Source organism: Magallana gigas, chromosome 4 (assembly GCF_963853765.1).
Source record: "Magallana gigas chromosome 4, xbMagGiga1.1, whole genome shotgun sequence".
NCBI lineage: Eukaryota > Metazoa > Mollusca > Bivalvia > Ostreida > Ostreidae > Magallana > Magallana gigas.
The window spans coordinates 16,658,048-16,678,918 of record NC_088856.1 but is presented as its reverse complement, the minus strand read 5'-3'; the positions used below and the strand labels follow the sequence as shown (position 1 = coordinate 16,678,918).

The 20,871-nt window shown below is 33.6% G+C and overlaps 1 protein-coding gene across 2 annotated transcripts; it reads left to right on the top strand.

The window, feature by feature from the left end:
- The first annotated feature begins 12 nt into the window (after window positions 1-12).
- LOC117683017 (uncharacterized) lies at window positions 13-20,871 on the top strand. Of its 2 annotated transcripts, none has more exons than XR_010712885.1 (31): window positions 13-273; window positions 1,207-1,376; window positions 3,325-3,397; window positions 4,510-4,577; window positions 4,935-5,057; window positions 5,767-5,914; window positions 6,877-7,004; window positions 7,834-8,007; window positions 8,177-8,466; window positions 8,906-9,083; window positions 9,449-9,651; window positions 10,018-10,114; window positions 10,428-10,554; window positions 10,695-10,899; window positions 11,146-11,194; window positions 11,324-11,476; window positions 11,903-12,039; window positions 12,992-13,127; window positions 13,619-13,773; window positions 13,931-14,081; window positions 14,351-14,485; window positions 14,805-14,984; window positions 15,454-15,561; window positions 15,914-16,042; window positions 16,459-16,671; window positions 16,885-16,989; window positions 17,206-17,252; window positions 17,636-17,743; window positions 18,273-18,370; window positions 19,126-19,192; window positions 19,426-19,499. XR_010712885.1 is itself a non-coding variant. In XM_034451759.2 (31 exons), exons 1-31 carry the CDS (start codon window positions 108-110, stop codon window positions 20,287-20,289), a joined length of 4,746 nt encoding a protein of 1,581 aa, XP_034307650.1. In that variant the 5' UTR covers window positions 13-107; the 3' UTR covers window positions 20,290-20,871. The 2 variants fall into 2 exon arrangements, 1 of the variants encoding a protein (XP_034307650.1); XM_034451759.2 differs by lacking the exon at window positions 17,206-17,252 and adding an exon at window positions 19,725-20,871 and having other exon boundaries at window positions 19,426-19,532.

Sequence of the window (20,871 nt, the reverse complement as noted above, 5' to 3'; positions counted from 1 at the left end):
GCCGTTCATATTGAGGTAGAAACGAGAAACTTCCCGAGTGTGCAGTCGGACATCAAAGCGGTTCAAGCAGGAACTGTAAATAACGTTATGAAATTAACCATGTTTCAATGAAAGACAGGAGAATGCCTTTTCCAACAACGTACCCATTATTTCAGTTAGTTCGGTTAATGTCTATTCGAGAAGATGGCGATTCAGGAAAATCACCGGTAGTGACAAAATATGCATGGATTGAGGCAGGGGAGGATAATTTGTTAGCTCTCTACAACAGCAATGGTAAATATATTTTGACCCAGTTTTTAGTGACCTTACGCAATGTTTGATCATGAATGTTGACTACGAAATTAGGGCATTTGAATTCATGCCATTGTATAGTGCACTCAATATGCTCAATATGCATAAGTTCTGAATCTGCAAATAATGCTTAAATGATAAGAAACATCATAAATGAATTTTTCTTTGAAAAACGTTAGCCCTAAAAAATTGTTTTGCATGAGTAATTTAATAGATATATAGTGTTGATTACATAGGTATACATTGTAATGCATTTTTACATGTGTTTGTGGTTATAAATCTATGTGCATTTGCATTGAATTTTGATTTATCAACTGGAAAAAAGTTGCTATATCTATAAATAACTTTTGTAACAGTTGTGTACGTGATACATCGCATGTGACATATTAACCTTGTTTACATATGTACAAAAAATCATGCTTTCTGGATAATTTCCAAAGTTTTAATTAGCATATTGTGTCGCTTATCGGATTGCATATGATAATTCAAGGCTTTTTAAATTAGTTTCAATTTTGTTTGTATAATTATGTGATGTTGCCTCAACAAAAACTTTGAACTCATCTGTTATAGATTCCAGATTATCAACAAATAAGATTTCGATTTTGACATTTATCAACAGTTTAATTAGGTTATAAACTTCTATTCCTTAAATTAGGCCTAATGAATAGTCAAGTTTAGTCAATTGATAAAGTTAACATATAATTTGTACATTTCAATTAATCACTTAACTGTAGTCTTGAAATATTATGATTGTACTTTATAATCTCGAGCATCAAGATTTGCATATATAGATTTGTATCAATATGCCCCAGTTATTTGGCTAAACATAAAAGTAAATAAGCATGTGGTATAAATTAAGTAAAAAATAGACTATCCTTGGAATTTGTGTGTTTTTATGAGCTAATTCTTTTCCAGGATACCTCTTATTGCGGTATTCATCATCAGGGAAAATCCCTAAATATCAACAGCTGACATGGCCCCAAGAGAAACCAATATGTTCCATGTGTTTTGACCCAACAGTATCATGGCTCCTCATTGTAACAGAAGATGCCACGATTTTCATCATTCCTGCGCGATCAATTCTGGTGAGAGAGACCTTAACCTATTTTGTTTAGATTTCTCTGGTCTGATCCAGAACTTTCCAGTTTTATGTAAACATTGATCACATTAGAGGTGCAAAGGGAATTTCCAGAAGATTGGGCTACTATTCTGGGCCATTTAGGGTAAAGGAATACACATAATCTAAAATACACTTTTAATATAGTCAGATCGTACATTGTTACAGTAATGTTTTTTTCTTTAGAACATAGCTTTTCTCTTCTTTTTTTCTCACACACGTGTAAAGAACGTTGATGTATTTAAAGTTGAAAAGGTCACTGGCTCAATGAATTTCATTGTTGACCGATTTTGTTGGGTTGCTAAAATTATACTTGCAGTTTAAATGTTTTGTTAGGAGATAGTAAATTGATTTAGAGTTCAGGATTTTTTGTAAAATATATATATACATGTACATATGACATACCGGTAATGTGTTTTTTAAATAAGAATATTTTGTCCCTTTTATATAGGTACATACATGTAATTATTTTAAATCTTAGATTATTAAGGTGGTATGGGAAATCTGTTGATATTAATGTGAATAAAAGTACATTATAATCAAAACACTCTCAATAGTTTAGAATTTTTTAATTTTACAATATTTGAGCAAAAAAAATGTTTTTAAACATGTTTGGAAAGGTAAAAATAATAACCCCATCAGGGTTTCAAATCGTCTGACTTACAGGTTAAATACATGTACGGTAGTTAACTGTCTAACCCAGTGCTCTTTGCGGTTAGGTAACATTCATGGGAACCAACAACATAAAATTTTGCTTGATTTTATTGTTTATTTCAATATTATAGGAAGCATATATTCACAATATGGAAGTTTGAAAATATCTATTCAAAGTGTCGACATGCAAGATTTCTTAATTATTTAGTAAGAAATAATAAAATCAGAAAAGTATCATTATAAAAGTAAGCATTTAGAATGTGTATGAATGTTTTATCAGTCGAAGAACATATCTGTGCTAGATTACGTAACAATCATAATTCATGTCTAGTTACAACCAGTAAATTCTGGCTGTCATACTTACGATTGAGGCACTGTAAAGGAAGATTTTCCTGATTCAGAATTATTTTTATGCATGACATAATTAAAAAAACTTCCTTACTGAATTTTTTTTTACATTATGAAATTAAATATTTAAAATCTTGTCAAAACCATGAAATATAAGCCTTATGATTTGTCAATTTTGTTGTCAAGACGTGTGCATTTTAAAGTAATAAGAATAAGGATCATCTGAATTCACAGTGAAATTCAATTATGTACATGGATATACATTAAGTTTATTGCTTATTCAAGTAGAGAATTCATTTGCTAACTATTTTATGATATTACCCATAGCACATAGATATATATGTGTATAATACAAGAAAAAGACAATCATAGCTCATCAGATTGAGATAGATGCATATATGTACAATGTATATAATACGAAAGGCTGATCAGAATCGGTGTCGTCGTAACTTGGGAGCACCTATCTGTAACAGATTCATTGTTTATTGATCATATTGATAGAAATATTTAAAATCTATAACTATTGTTTGTGTCATTGTATATGCCAAAGATCTTTAGATGTGCAAGCATGCCTGACCTAGTATAGGGGAATGGGTGTCTATAGTTTCTCTATAGGTTCAATCCTTTAATAATTTTTGGCGTATGTGGGTTTTAAGTTTGACATTCTTTTTCATAATATTCAGACCATATAGATAAATTGATGTTATGCAAAATTGATTTTGAAAAGAATGTCATATGGTGACAGACTGTGCATATGAATTTCTTATCTTTAAAAAATGGCTTATTCAGTGACATGTAGCTGAAAGTATTTGTCATTCATTGTCAAGAACATTTATTTAGTATTGCCTCAACAATCTCAATTTATACATATTTCATATCTGATATTAAATAAACTTATTTTTTTTTAATATTAGGATAAATCAGCCCAGGTTAATCAAATTTGGAGTTTGGATGATGTCACAATCACTAAAGTGAAGAAACCACGAGGTAATTACTTCTGGGTTATAAAATGGGGGCCTATAATTACAATCCAGGATTACATTATTCTGTGGGGGAACTAAAGACTGAAAAGTAACATATATAATTATGTATGAAAGATGAATGATAAGGCCTGTAAAAAAAATTTGTGTGTTTAGGGTAACACCGATGAAAAAATTAGGTTAGGTAGGTAGGGATTTTTTTTATTTTATCATATTTTTTTCTGCATGAATCCTAAGAATGTTTGTTTGTGCCATATTTAAAAATGGGTTTTTAATAGAAATAATATAAAAATCACAATCGGATAAAAACAGACATCTAAAAATAGTAAGATCGGGGCATTTTTGTAGGTTAGGTATAGGGTTAATTAATTACCCTAAACACACAATTTTTTTTTTTTAGGCCTAATCATTAATCATCTGTAATACCAAACATTTAAACTATGGTAATACCCGTAAGGAATACTTTGAGAGAGTACTATAATTGTACAGGATCATTCTATGCTATTAAAAAGATCTAGGTTGTGGTTATTTCTCACTGCAGTAATACAGAATCTTTCTTGTGTTAAATACCGGTATTTTTGGTTAAAATAGTAGACCAAGTACAACATAACCCAGTATAGTTTTTGAAAATGAATAATTTCAGTCCATTATAAGCAGCTAGATAAATAAGGCCCACACTGTATACATAGGGAGAAGAACTGTGTTTTATTTTTTTTTCTCCAACATTTGTTTATTTGTTTCAATGACCGAGATTGGCGAGATGTGATTTATAGATAAACAGCAATGTAATACATGTAGATGTTGGTCAACGGTATCTTCAGTTGGTTTGACAATTGTTGGTGTCTCTATACATACATACTGTAAATTCCTTATTTTACGCAAGTACTTAATTCCGCGATTCGACCACTGTTATGTATCAAATCACGTGAATATAAAATCACAATCGCCAATTTTTTTGTTATAATTTCTATAGTTAAAACCTGTCTGAAAAAAAGCAAAACTTTAAAAGCCGCGAAAGTTAAATTGGTTCTTGCGTTTTACGCGAAAATTAATTCCTTGTTTTTAATGAGGGATCTACAGTAACTCCCCGTTATAATAGTTGTATTCCTGTACATTTAGGTCTCCCATCTGTTGTTACGTGGTGGCATACACTGGACGGTCAACAAATTGCTATCATTGGCACAAAGGTATTGCGCAGTTAACCTGCATTCATTTGATAATGATATTTTTATAAGACCAGGTTCTCAGTCACTATGTGGTAAATAAATATAACATCTGAAAGTTTTCTGTGAATATGTTTCACAAAATATGGTACAAATTCTTTGTTTATGCAGATGCAAAAGTCAGCTGAAAATCAAGTTTATGAAACTTAATTACTTGACGTGTATTATGTACTGTTGGCAGAAAAACATAGCAAAGCAGTAATACACAAGTGCCAAGTAACCGAATTCCATGAAGCAACAGCTGTTGGTGTTATATGTAATTATTCTATTTTTATTATTTCCATGTTAATTTAGTGTATAACATTTTGCGTTTTTTTGTAGTGCGGAGAGATAGAGATTGTTGACTTAATCAAAAGATGCATTGTTAATGAAGTGGAGGTTGATGCCAGCATAGCTAACCTTGACCTCATTCAAGATGACCAGCAGATGTCCACTTATCTCTTGGTACAATCATACATTTTATGCAGAAAGAAACTTGACACAGCCAGGATATAGAACCATTTTAACAAGACCTTGGACTTTCGGTTGGACGTAGTTATCTATTTCTTGCGTCAAAACAAGTTAAAAATGACGTGGTTTTAAGCGAAATATGCACCGATGGAGTAGCCTTAGCTCAAAAGCCAGACAAATTTTGTTTGATTTCAAAGAGCCATGGCTGAGTGGCCAGCAATGAAATAGACAGGCCTACGTCACATTGCTGTTTGACACAACTTCCCAAAGTCCTAGCTCTTGTTAAAATGGTTCTATGTTCACATAACCCCGATTTGTTGAAGTGATTTATTTTATAAACAATGTAGATTGACAAGTGATTCTGAATTTCAAAAAGGTGTTTAGAACTGGTTTTCAAACCCATCAAAACATTTCATTCTGATTAATTGGGCAAGAATGATCTTCTGACCAGTTTTAATGGAATTTGTGGAAATCTTTACTCAGACTTGTTTGGTTTTATTTGTTTATTCATTTTCAAATGAATTGTAATTATATATGCAAAATGTTTGATCGGATGAACGTAAAACAATTTCTATAGCAGTTTGCCTCTGGCCATCTTTAACCTTAATAAACCCTTAAAAAACTTTTTGTTAATAAACATGAAATGTATATTTGAACTTGAATATATTAAAATATATATATTTTTTTTTATTGGGGATTTCAGATAACTGGACAAGCAGGAATTCAGTGGAAACTCCTGTTAGAGTCGAGAACATCCGAGGTCCTCAAGTTTGACCTTGAAGTGTCGGACCTTGGCTATGACCAAATTGATGGCCGCCAGTTGCCAGTCATAAGCATCACTGCCGTTACAGGTATGTGAACAACACCTACCAGGTGTACCGATACCACAGCCAGCAGCATTATGAACAGAAGTGTGATAACAGAAAACGAAGCGATTAAAACAATTTAAGAGGAAACCCTATATAAAAGGTCTTTTCTACAGAATGTGTCCTGTTTAATGTAGGGTGTTATGTGAAGATGAGGTCTTTTAAAAAATGATAAGAATAGGTCTTGTATATTAGATTAAAGGTCTTATAAGAAAAGGTTTTATATAAAGATAAGTATGCAGATTTAGTTGCTTTTACTGAATGTGTTAAATTTTAATCAGCAAGATTGACCCAGATTGTGTGAAAGAGATGCTTCAAAATGATTGCATGTATAGTCGATGCTTCACTGATCAGATGAATATAGATGTAGGATATATTGTATAAGTGAGTCAATAGCACACACAATTTGTTTTGAAATTATGAAAAGCATTTTTTGTTTTTGAAAACCGAGTAACAGACTGATCCTCTGTGGGAAGGGTGTAGGGTTGCATGGGAATGCAATTAGGATAGTTTGTGCTTGAAAAGAATAGGCTGATAGGAAGGAAGGAGGTGATTTGCTCTGTTATGTACGCAAATTGAGTCTAAGCACATAAATATTGTGTTTGTTTAAATGCTTAGTACATGATATTTTGATGCATGGATAAAAACTGTTTTCTGTCCTATTCAAAGTAGTTTCAAATTAGCATTCTAGCTTTATCTTTATGCTAAATAAAAAAAAAAGACAATGTTCAATTTTTCATATATTTTATATTTTTAGCTCTCTCATCCGATGTCTCTGAAATAACGAACATCTGTACCAAAAAACAGACAAGACATGAGAGTTTTGTCACAAATAAGAGACATGTAAATGCAATATGTCTATTCAGAGATCTGTTTTAATGAAATCTTTATCAATTTGAATTTAAGATTTAAGAGAGATTTAAATGTCATTGAATTGTTTTTTGCAGAGGAAACCAAAGATGTCTTCCTGCCTCTTAGGTTCTATCAGTTCCAGAGATCTGTTTCATTGAGTCCTCAGAACGCCAAAGGAAGACACTTCATCACAGCGTATGACAACAAATCATCAACATACCAGGTCAGTCATCAATGTTGTATCAGGTTAGATATCAATCATGTATCAGGTCAGATATCAATCATTTATCAGGTTAGCAATCATTAACCTAACAGGTCAGTGTTCAGTCGTGTAATTATCGCACAAATATTAGTCATTTATTAAGTCATATATTAGGTCAGATGTTATGTATCAGTCAGCTGTCAACCTTTTATCAAGTTAGCTCATATAGCATCAGTTATGAATCAGATATCGGTCAGCTATCAAGTATATATCAGGTCAGGTATCAACATATGAGGTCAGTTATTTGACATGTATAAGGTCAGATATTAGTTTTGTATCAGGTCAGATATTAGTTATGTATAAGGTCGGATATCAGTCATATCAGGTCAACTTCCTAGTCATGTATCAAGTCTCATATAAGTAATGTATTATGTCATATATCAGTCAGATATCGATCTTGTATCAGGTCAGATATTAGTTTTGTATCAGATTAAATATTAGTCTTGTATTCAGTTCAGATATCAGTATTTCATCAGGTCAGTTATCAGGTGTGTTTCTGGTTATTTACCTTCAACATACCAGGTCAGCTTTGATAACCCATTCAGATCATCAATGAATCATGTTTGAAAACAGGACTCAAGTATTATTGATTGCCTGAAATTCAACAGAATTATGTGCATGCTTGATCTTATTAAAAGGGGATTGATATTGTTGATGCATATTGGCCATGCCAATATTTCCAGAAATGTTCACAACTTTTTCTAACAGCATTGTGTATCATTGATTTATGTGAAAGATTTAGTGAATGCTCATTTGAAATATTAATTGGATATTGATCTTTTTAACACAGGTATTTGATAGCAACATCGAACATTCTCCGCTGTTTGTATACAAACTTCCTCTTGGTGCTTGTAACATTATCCTTAGTGACAAAACAATTTACACAACCACCAGACTGGCTGGAGAGAAAAGACTGCTAGTAATAGCCAATCAGAAAGCCGAGACATCAGTGGAAAACCAGAAGGTATATCTATCCAAAATTGATTATATATTGGAGTATGAATAAAATCGCAGCTTTTGAACTAAACATAAAAGACATTTAGCTTTCATTTTTAGAAATAATTTGGTAACTTAACAATTATGCAGTTAAATACATGGTTAATGTACATAGAAATAATAATTTTTTTTAAAAGGAGTTCAACAAGGAGGCTGTTTTACAGCATTTTGATTTACCAGCGGATGAGAAATTATTGGCTGTGGTGAAGAAGTCCTTTCCATTCTACTGGCATGACAAGAGGGAGGAGAACTTCAAGCAGCAGATGATGAGAAACAAGGAGACCGGACTCTGGAACCACTCCGAGGATAAAACTCTTGGCACATACGGTGGAGCGTACAGATCGTTTGAGATCCAAATCAATGGTCACACAGTATTAAATGGATGCCTGGTTATCACAGACACAGCTGTGTATGAACTTAGACCAAGGTTTGTTAATCCTCTTCTGTTAATTCTTAATATTAATTGCAAGATGGATTCATTGTTGATTTTGTTATTTTCATTTTATAAAAATTTTTTTAAAATGAAATTTGATCCTTAATTTTTATTTTTTGAAATTTGAATCTTGAGAAATTTAAGATGAATTAATTTTGGGGTGAAACATTAAAAATAAAAAGCATTTTAAGTTTTTTATTCTAAACAAATGAGTATTAATCAAATTCAATTAAGGTCTTTATCATGCTGTAAAAATATAATGAAGCAAATATAGCAATGTGAAGCAGGAGCTTGTTGCTTTTCTGTTGAAAACAAAATGGCAATGATATTCTTATTTAAATCTGAATTTGAAACTTCTTTGCATGTTACTATTTAAATTTTTTTTCATTTATGCACAACTCAAAATATTGATATTTGTTATGTTGATGTGCAGGATTTCCCCTGAGCGCCTTTTCCTTGACCTAGCCTTGGGTAAATCAGATGCCGGTGTCACTGACAACTTGGGGATAGCCCTTGGTCTGGACGTGAACACCCTGTATGAGTTGTCAGCAGAGAAATGTGTTCAGAACCACAGTTATGACAGGGCCATCAAACTCTTCAAGTTAGCTAAGGTAATAAATTAAAATCAAAATACAGTAACACCTCTGTCAGAGCCATATAAGTCTTCAAGCTGGCAAAGGTAATACATGTGAAGGTTAAGGTAACATTCACTTAGTGAGTGAAATCAGAAATAAGGTGCAAAAGGTGGCAAAGGTAATACTTGTGAAGGTTACATTCACTTCAATAGCAACTATAAAATTTGATGACTATCTGCAGATGACTATCTGTATTATTTAGCCATCATCTTTAGAGAAAATCAGATTTTTTGTAAAGACACTGGGTAAAATTTATTGATCCTTTTCACTAAGTCTTGAAATATTGAATAAGTGGGTTGCTGTAGACTTGAAAAATGATGCTAAATAAATATTTTCAACAGTCTTCATTCCTGAGGCGTGTATCATGCTTTGCAAAGCACGGGTGTGTACAGGAAGTGATGTCACACCTGAAGCAGGCTCTGGGGGATCGCTCTTCTGACCTAACCACGGTGGAGAAGAAACAACTGTCCAACATGGCCGTCTATTGCTACATTTACCTCTACAAGCAAAGCTCCGGGGAGCAGCACATCAAAAATACATTTCTGTTAGTACTTATAAACAATTAACCCAAAGATTTTTTCTCCCTACAAACAATACAGAACATAAAAATCACATTTAACATTTAACACTGGAACATCAAAATTACATTTCTGTAAGTACATATATGTACTTATAAAACCATTATCTAATAGCTAGAAGGTTTTTTCTTTGAAAGTCTTCATTTTGATGTTGGTCTTTACGTATATGCAAGAGTCTACTGTACATTTTTCAAGCTATGGTTTATTATTAATATGATATTTATACAAGAGATTATCTTCAACAACAATTTAAAGCAATTAAAGTGGCACAAATTACACGAGAATTACTTCTAATGTTAGAAAAATAATTCTTGAGTTCTTTTTTATTCCAGAGAATTTTTGACCAGCAATTTCTTCTATGATGAACAGATGGCCCTTAATTTATTAGCAGAAAGCAACTTAAATGATATTTTATTGGAGGTAGCAAAGGTAAGATTACTTTATCATGTAAATCAATTACAGTAAATTTAAGTAAATTTTGATTCCATGGAAGAAAGGAAGAAAATCTGAAGCAAGGATTTCTGACTCTCATTTTGAATTGATGTATGATCTAGTAGGGAATTAAAAATTTCCTGTCAAGCAGTTATATTTGTTCTGTTCAGGATTTTGGAGATTTGGTTCCCATGTTATTTTCCTTAGTTAATTATTAAAGGTATATAAATAAATACATGAGGTTTCTTGACAACTGATTATGCACACTTTTGAGTAGATCTCAGACTACAATACAGATTTTTGTTTTTAGTCCCGTGGCCTTGTTATGGAGGCCCTTAGTCTACTGGCCAAATTCAATCACTTCATGTTACAACCAGAGATGATTCAAGGACTCGTTGCCAAAGGATTTACCAACCACCTTATCCAGGCTTCCAAAGGTAGCAGCACTTTTGAAGTTTGTCTATCGTTGAACAGTTCCAGTTTGATGTATTTTGTATTCGTACAAATTTTGTCTTAAAAAAAAATGCATACAGAATTCATTGTAAAGTATGTATGTATACTATTGTCTTTTCTTCAGGTGTGTTCCTTGAGTTCATGACCCCGCCATCATTGGTGGACCTGTTGTGCAGTAAGCCTGAGCTGGCCCTCCCCAACTACCGCCTCCTGCAGCCTGTATTACGCAGTCTTGATGAAGCTCATCTGGAGACTCTGGCCCAGGTGTTTGACCCTTCCCGAAATCCCCTAAAAGGCCACCTCTGTAGATTCATGGGGTCCAGGCACAGGTAGGAAATATATGGGACTCATGGTTTATCTCGTTATTCTTAAGGAAAAATTGAGTATGACATAAGCATTTATCTCAAATACACCTACATTTACTGTACATGCACATGTGTATTACACATGTATCAGTGCTAAATTGTTTTATAAGTTATGATATATCACAGAAAAGGAGTACTATTAGGATCATTGATTTTCTATTGTGAAGTTTATAATGATGATAGTCATGTATTCTCTGATTTCTTTTATAGAACCACCAGTATTAGCTCAGTATCCAGTGATGGAGATTCTGGAATCTTGGTAAGTTTTGGATGTTATCATTATTCTCAAAGCACAATCTGAAAGCTTTTAATAAAAAAAAGAAAATGTTGTTTTAATTACTTTTGTAAAAATGTAAATATATTTTGAATATCAATGTATGATTTTTAGGATGGAGGAATCTTCAATGCAGGAAAACTGGTGGAGTTCTTTCTGAGCGTTGTACTTCACCTGAACAAGAAACGAGAAGCGAATGGTCACATTCCATCAGTACAGGAGATGATGTCTGTCAGTACATCAGAGGCAAAGCAGCGATCTGTCAGTGTAGGTATCAGAGAGAGAAAGAAAGAGAGAGAAGGAGAGAGAGAGAGAGAGAGAGAAGCAGCCATCTGTCAGTGTAGGTATCACAGAGAGAGAGAGAGCAAAGTTACGTAACCAAATATTTCAATATTATATGATAAATCAGAACATTTATGTAATATTCCTGTACATGAGAGAGAGAGGGAGAGGGGGAGCAAAGTTACATAACCAAATATTTTATTATTATGTAATTATTCAGAACAGTTTTAATATCTTGGTATGAGAGAGAGAGAGAGAGAGAGAGAGAGAGAGAGAGAGAGAATTACTAGTAAAATTTATGTTTAAATTATTTGATTACAGGTTGCATGATTCATTTATTGTTTGAAATATAAAGTACTTGCTTAATTTCCGAATCACATGCCAACAAATAAGTACTGATAAATTTTTCAGAATGCCCAATCAAATCAGCCCGTCCAGAAGAGAAGGCGTCTTTCCTTTCAACCTCGCCCAGTAGGGACAGGTCCCCAGCATGTGGGAGTGGTTAGAAATGGAGAACTATATACTTGGGGGAAAACATCCCAGGGGAGGTAAATAATGATTACAGGTACAAATAATTCATGCTTATTACCTATTAAATAGAGGAAACAAAATCTTGAAAATTATATTAGATAAATTAACTTAAAAAGGTTTTGATTTTTAAAATGATTTGTTTGAAGAATTTTTGAATTCAGGTATCAAATCTTTTATTCCAAAAGGAATTGACAATATCTTACTCTAGAAATCAGTGTGCGAAATTAACTTTTTTGTACGATAGACAATCGGTCTACAACATTTTCAAAATCTATAGACCTGACTGATTTCCTATAGACCAAAAACAACAACAAATATTCTTTATTTGTATTGTAATTTTATTCAGGGTGAACATGGTGAAATAATCTGGTACTGGACACACCACAATAGGAAAGTTCTCTTTCTATAGAACATGGTGAAGGGTGGTCGGCTCTAAACCCATACACAGTGACATTGCCTTGTAATTACCAATCAAATAAACTCAGATAAAGTAAAGGAAAATAGATATATAAAATACCCTATTCCCTTCAATACTGTAGATAACACGATACAAAAGCGCAGAATCTAAGACAACGTAAGGAAAACTGAATGTCGGTCATGAATTCCAGATGTGCAGTCTGGGTTCACGAATGCGAAAACTAGAATGGTGTATGACTATCCAGTTTTTTTTTCCCAGGTCTAGCACCTTGTGAATACTTCATTTTGTCAAAAAATGACATGCTCTGAATATTGTTTTTGACTTTTAAATAGCACATGGCAATTACATTCTGCTTCTTATCGCAGTGTATTTAAAAAGGTATTGAGTAAAACATTCAATCGACTAGACGACAGGCTGCGTTCGTTCTATAGACAAGTTGGTCTACAGATATTCGAGTTACTATAGACCGGGCATATTTTCTATAGATTTTGTCTATCGGTCTATTGTTAATTTCGCACACTGAGAAATGACTTTTTGCGCCTCTTTTCTAGGTTGGGTCATGGAGATTTGGCTCTGGAGAACACTGTATCCCCTCCCTGCAGAGTTGAGACCCTACACATGCTGCAGATTAAAGTTCTGTCTGTCTCCTGTGGTGGGGAACACACCGTGGCCTTAACACAGCAGGGGGTAAGGAAAAATTGTCCTTATAACTCAACGAATGTTTTAAGTTTACACATTGTAAAACACTCATTGGTTTTTTTAGACTTTGGATTTGTCTTATTAGGGATGGAAAGTATAATGTTTTTTATGTAGATTGAAAAATACTCATTGATTTTGCTAGACTTAGTTTAGTGATATGTCTTATTAGGGTTGGAAATTTTCTTTTGAAATCATGCATTTATCATATACTGTGGAATCATTAGAATTCGTGGTGGCTCAATTTTCGTGGTATTCGTGGGTAACCCTCCCCCACGAATTTTAATCCTCAATGAATACAATTTTAGAAAGAGTTTTGAAACAGAAACCGACGTCGCATCCACAAAATTATATCCCCACTAATGAGCAAAAAAGTAACAATCCACGAAAATTGGGCCCCATGAATTAAAATGATTCCACAGTATTTTATCAAATTTTATTGAATAATATTGTATTTAAAATACATGTGCTTCTTATCTCAGGTTTATGGATGGGGATCTTCTAAGTATGGCCAGGTGGGGATAGGAACCACCCACATTTACAGCAGGCCTATGTTGTTAGAAGCTTTGTCAGCTACCAACTGTGTGGACATAGTTTGTGGACAGTATCACACCCTAGCTCTCACATCAGAGGGAGAGTAAGTGTACATAGATGTGTGGATGGAGAGAGAGAGAGAGAGAGAGAGAGAGAGAGAGAGAGAGAGAGAGAGAGAGAGAGAGAGAGAGAGAGAGATGGAATAATACTAAATTATAGATGTCCATTGATTATACTGAAAAAAATGTTTTCTGTTTTAGTGTGTACAGTTGGGGCTGGGGTGTCCACGGTCAGTTAGGGCATGGCAATATTGAAGATGCACTGACCCCTACCAAGGTCACATCCTTGACCTCATTAAATGTGTCTCACATACAGGCTGGACACTGCCATTCTCTGGTGTTAACAGAACAAGTAAGAGAACATTAAATTCTTCTACAAATCTTTTTGTCAGCGAAGTCCTTGTTAAATCACTGAAAAAAATTAAGAGCTGTTATTACTTTTTCAATGCCGCAGACAGTATTGTTTGTGAAAGTTTATAATTAAATCATCCTACTCTTGAAAGTGGATCATGATTATGATTAAATTCATTCATTCTTGATCCTTATCTTATTAAAAATATGAAAAAGTTGATATGTTAGTGTACATGTCAGATTATTCCCCTGTACATTGTAACATTGTAGGGTGTTGTTTATTCCTTTGGATGTGGTTTCTTTGGTCAACTTGGCATTGGAAACAACAGAAAATCTTCAGTCCCAGTGAAAGTCCATACACTGCCAGAAAAAATAGCAATTGTAGCTACAAGATACTTCCACAATGTAAGATATAAGTGTTACTTTTAAAATGTGTTTTCTTGCTTTCATTGTAATAAATTTTAACATGATATAATGTTAAATCATTTTTATTTGTGGCGGTCAATGTTCACTGGTAGCCAAATTTTTCCTGGTTAGTGGGTTCGTAATTTTGTAAATTTGCGGGCAAGGGTTACCCACAAAAGCCATGAACATGGCCCCAACAAATGACGATTCCACAATAAATTTTTTTAACTGAAGTTACCACTTTTCGCTTGTCTTGTAATTATTTGAATTCAGTAAAAGATTGTATTCTACCTTTATATGCCATACAATTGATTGACAGGTGGCAGTAACACACAGTAGCAAGGTGTATACCTGGGGGTGCCACCCTTACAACCTGAGGTTTGTGGCTCATGCGGCCAGGAAGGCCCGCCAGGCGGGGAAGTTTATGGGGGACCCGGTGGAACGTTTCCTCCTGCCTGAAGTCGTAGATACGGGATACGTCCACGGCAGAATCACAAAGGTAGGGGTCCACACTGGGTTCTTTTATTTTGTGGTTTTTTTTCCAATAATCATGAGCATCAATTCTCATTAATTTTGTAGAGATTCTAGGATTTGTTAATTTGTGGACAAAAGTTCTTTTGACATCAACAATAAAAAATTTTCATATTTACTTTCTTTGATGAAAATTTGATATCGTGGATAGATCTGCTAAACAAAGAAATCCACAAAAATTGTTGTTCAACAAAGAAATGTTATGATTAAAGCAAATTATCTTGTATCATATGCACTGTGTTAAATGAAGTCCTTAATAGGTGGATATATAATGAACCATTAATCCCTCAGCTATATTAGCTGTTGCAGTAATTTTGTTGATATTTTTTGGTTTTACAACACAAGCATATACAGATATATGACCTGTGAAACTCTATGTTATACTTACGGATGTATATTGAGTGAGTGAGGAGTTTTCTTTTTTGTCTCACTGAGAGGTAGCGGTAGGGAGTTCCCACGGTTTACTGATGACTTTGGATGGGGATGTGTACAGCTGGGGGCGTAATGCAGAGGGTCAGATAGGGAACAACTCAAAATATGAAATGGTAAGTCAGATGTACAGACCACAAATGATGGGGATCATCTCAAAGTTTTTATATGATTTAGAAATATGCTAATGTATGTATACACAAATATCATTAAAGTATATTGTACTTAGAAGCTAGGTATAGGTGAAAAATGAAGTGCATTTATCCTTTGCTTTACTTAGACTTTTTAACTGTTTGAAAATTTTGAAGAGTAGAACAAGATTTAAAAAAGTGCATTATAGATGAAGATAAAAAATGAATCCTGGTAATCTGTTATACAGATGAAAGAATTTTATATCCCTGTGATGGTTTTTATACATATAAAAATTAAAGTGAAGAAATTAAATGCAAGTTTACATGTTTTTTGCAGAAACAGCCCAACATTGTCACTCAGATTAATGACCGACAGATGGCCCATTTATCCTCCGGAGGAGAGTTCAATGTTACCATGGACACCGAGGGATTGGTGTGGGTGTGGGGAAAAAATGACTTTGGCCAGGTAAACACCAAAGATTTGTATTTGTATGATAAACTTGTGATTTCTTCCAAAAGCCACACTTTGAACCATTTTAAAAAGCCTTGGACTTTCAGTAGGACGTAACTATCTTTTTCTTGCATTTAACAAGTTAAAAATGATGCTGGTTTTAAGCGAAATATACACTGATTGCGTAGTCTTAGCTAAAAAGCCAGACAAATTCTTTTGATTTCAAAGAGTTATGACTGAGTGGCCTACAATGAAATAGACAGGCGTACATCACATTGCCGTTTGACACAACTACCCAAAGTCCACGCTCTTGTTAAAATGGTTCTAGGACCAAATATTTTGTTAAAAAATGCTGTTTTAAATTTTTTTTTATGTTCAATCATAGCTTTTGTGAAATAGTGTAATAACTAAGTAATTGATTTTTTATATAGCTTGGAATGGACAAGATGGATTCCACAAGTCCAACCAGCACCAAACACAGCCGAATACACACTCACCACAGACACCGGGAAACCTACGCCCCCGTTACAGAGATACTGGTCCCCACTGTCTGTGCTGGTATCCCTGCCCCTAAACCTGCCGGTAGGATAAGGCACACCAGTCTGTCACGGTCTGACTCCTTTGACAGCAGTGAGGAACACTGGGTAGGGTTTCATGTTGAATGTTGGGAATTTATTTTTCATTCATTGAAAATCATCGATCAAACATTTTCTCCTGAATTTTAGTCTGCATGCCTTCAGAACACAAATTTTGCAAAATTATTTAATTTTTGCAGTGATGATTTATGAATTCATGTTTTGAGGGAAAAAAATGGTTTGTTGGGTTTTGATATAGTGCAGTTTCTGTTTTTTGAGCAGCTTGGATTAGAAAGATTTGATAGCAGGCACTTGGATAAGTTACCAGATCTCCAGTCTTTGACAGAGACCAAATACAACCGACTTGTCATCCTGGAAGTATTAGAGGCAAGTACAATACAGAGACATTTCAATATAATTCTATGTTGTATTAATCATTGGCAAATTTAATTATGTTTTTTCCTTGTCTAAATCTTGAAGCAATGACTTTTGATATTTTGAGAAAAAAAATTACATTGTATTACTTCCTGTTCTTCTCTGGAAAACCATGGATGACCCAGACTCTGTCTGTCTAATGCTTTGAAGTTTAATCTTTCCTTGCAGTTTGGAAACACGATACCTTCTTTATTCTTTGAGAAAGTGCTCATGAGGTAGTAGTTGTAAATATGAAATGTTTGAAAGGAGAATAATCTAGCTGATAAAGCTGGTATATTCAAACATTATGGTAAAATCAGATTTAGAAAAGAATGTTTAAATTGCTTGAAATAACAATTTTGATTTATGGCAGTGAGAAAACTGTAAGTTTTTAAATGATTGTCATGGGCAATTGATGCAAAGTACATGTACATGTAGATAAAAATTGTAATTATTCTGTAAAGTCAGAAGGATAAGTACATTCAGAGTCTGCTGATGTAATTGGAGAACACTTTGGTGTAAGTGAAGCAGATATGGAAATTTTATTAACAAAGCAAGCTTATCAAAACAATACGAGCATACCAAATACAGGCATTTGATTGGTTTATTTTCTTTGCAGCACCTGTCCGAGTTCTGTCACTGCCTCCAGTTCCTCAGGAGATGTGTAGATCTGAAGGACTGGTTGAGTGCTGTCTATGTGGGCATTCACAATCAGAATTATTCCCAGGTAAGCCATTTATCAATCAAAATATTCACAGGTTAGCCAATTTACGATCATATTTATTCATGTGTATGCCAATTACATGTAATAGCAATCAAAAATATTCACAGGTTAGCCAATTATTGATCAGATTTATTAATGTGTATGCCAATTAATAGCAATTAAAATTATTCACAGGTAAGCCAAATGAAACCAAATCCTGGGAGATATCGCATGTTTTAGAGATGATTGATATAATTTGTGTTAGTAGGGCTTGGTTAGGGAAGAAATATTTTAATTTATCTACAATGTACAACAAATAAGAGCAGAAATATTTGTTGGGGGTTAAATTTTGTTTTTGTTTTTGTTAACAATGTTCATTGACGTATTTATATTGAGATAATTGTTCATCAAATTTCATAGTGCAGTAGATATGGCACCAGGCTACTTACATGTAGACCCAGCAAATATGACATTTTTGTACAATTTCCAAAAATAAGGTTTTCCCTAAAACATTTTTTCAGTCATTTTCAAATACATGTACTTTCTTTTTCAGGCCTTGACCTTTCACCTGTCTGCACTTAAGAAATACAAGCATCACTATACAGCCAAGTTTAATGCGATTGTGTCAGCAATTATCAACCTCTATATTCAGTGAGTATTTTTAACTTGTCTGAAGTTCATAATATGGTATTATTAACCAAACCCTCCATTTACAGCATTTCTGGTTTGAAGATGCTGCAGTATAAAAGTTAAGGCATGAAGACCTTAATAATCAAATTCTCAATTTTAAAACTTATGATTTGAAAATATTTTATTATGCAAATATACATTTACATAAATGGATTAGGCAGCAGGCAATGCCTATGTAAGCCTTCACCATAAGGTGCAAGGTAATACATGTAAAGTGCAATATATAAATGACAAATTAAATAATACTCTTATTTATAGCCTGGAATGATGAAGCATAAAAATATATGCATAAAAATATATGTTCAGATGGGCAAAAAAAAAAGGGGGGGGGTGGCAAAAAACGGTTTGTGGAAAAAGAAAGAGAAAAAAATCAAAAACTTAAATAGTACAATTACAGCATATTAAGTAATAAAACAAGTTTTCTGTTTTATATCACAATTGCTTTTTGGCTTCTAAAGATTAAAGTTCATGGGGTTTATTTTAGGTTAGGGGAAGAGTCTTTTTGATGATAACATATTTTAAATTCTCTAAATATACACCAGTATTAAATTAATTCATCAATTGCCCTTTAGATGTTTATCTTTTTTTCCCCAATAATTATAATTGAAAGATTCTGTATTTGATGACTACATTTCTGAGTATTAGATTTGTATATTCAGTATTAATAGTTGATGTGATACATGAACATGTAAATCTTTTTGTTGTGTATATTTCAGGCTCTGTGTGAAACAAGATCTGCCTGCTGGACAAAAAGAAGAAAGATATAGGATTCTAATTATGGAGGTACTGTGATATATATTATTTCATAATGCAAAGTGTCTTTGTTTAGTGTTCATGATATCTTTATATCTTGTATCATTTTAAAAGCTCATTATTTATTTGACTGGATTCTAAATAATCCCAACACAAATGCAGACAATTATCTTCTTTCAAACAAATGATACACCCATATACATACATTTTATTTTTTTTGATAAATTGTAGAGGAGAATGAAATTTACTTTGTGTATTTTTAGGTCTTGCAGTTTTGGGAGGCTGAAGAATTGGAAGCTGTAGATTTAGAGAAATTATTGAGTCCGTACTTGGATCACCTCTCCTGTATTTTGTCTGTCATCATTTTCTGGTGAGCAGCTTTTTTCTTCAGGTTATAATACTGGGCTGGTTACCTGATGTTATTTTTGGTTGAAAAAATTGTTAAAGGCAGATGCAGAAGAAAATTTAGAATTTACTGTTCAACACCCCCTTAGATTGAAGACACACCATCATGTTGTGATTTTCTGGTACTCTTTTACAATGATTCATTGTTTGTTTTTAGGCCACGGTCAGAGAAGCGATTGGCTGCTGAAGCAAACCTCTCATTCTCCACAAAATTTTCAATGACAGTCTTACAAAACGTTATCAAAAAGCTACAGTCAGTTGACTTTGAAAAGAAACATCCAATATGTCACCAAGCCTACCAGCCTTTTGTTGTGGACAGCAGTGAAGGTCACGGCCTTGACCTTCAGCCAAGTGACAAAATGATCCCCTATCAGCAGCTCTGGCAAGACGTTGTGCAGAATCTTCAGAAAGGCGCCGAGTCGCAACAGTTCATTGCCATGACACGCAGCGAGGTGGACCATTTAGACGAAAAGCTTCACGGGGAACAGGTGCTTGATTCGAGTCAGACCAATAACAGTGTCCTGTTCACATGCGGACATTATTACACAAAGCAGAACTTTCTGGAGGAAGTTTTGGTCAAGTTTCAGAAAGAACTTGCACATGGTCATGCCAGTGTACCAAGTAGTGCCCAAGTTCTGGTAAAGTACTATAACAGAGGGGATCTTCTGCCTCTGGCCTGTCCCAAGTGTGTTCTAAACGCTCTTCATTCTGTGGGCAATTAGCAAGAGAATCCAATGTGCTACGTGGTGCTATAAACCTAAGATACATTTTGTTGTTAAAGCTGTGATAATTATTTTAAATGATTTGTTGCCATATCCTGTTAATAATCAATCAGAACAATTATTTATGCTAGAAAAAACTGTATCTTTTCATGTATCCAAATTTGCAAAACCTAAAGGCAAGCTTTGTTGATATCATGCCATGTTATACCGGTATTCTACAGAATGTTGCCATAAGATTCTACATTTATGTACAGAGACTGTATACCAAGTATACCAGTGAAATATAATGAATAATATGTATTATTATATGTAGTTTATGCTACATGCTCAACTGTCTACCTTATGAATACCAATGTGCAATTTGGAAGTGATCATTTCCAAGGATTTTTGTTTTGTTGTTCTTTAATTGATTGTTGAATGATATCAAATCATTCTCTTTGATTTACTGTGATATACATTACCCAGTGAAGTTATGTATTAATTTTGATATTTTAATCTTTCGAATATTTAGTTATTTATTTAATATATAATTATGGTAATTATGGTATACTGTATGTAATTGAATAAATTTTTTGCAAATTA

Bases quoted from the DNA above. Each gene is read 5' to 3' on its own strand.
- LOC117683017 (XM_034451759.2), top strand. From the start codon at position 108: ATGAAAGACAGGAGAATGCCTTTTCCAACAACGTACCCATTATTTCAG. The intron at 11,195-11,323 runs GTAAGTTTTGGA...TATGATTTTTAG, and splicing joins ATGGAGATTCTGGAATCTTG to GATGGAGGAATCTTCAATGC. The intron at 18,371-19,125 runs GTGAGTATTTTT...TGTATATTTCAG, and splicing joins ATTATCAACCTCTATATTCA to GCTCTGTGTGAAACAAGATC.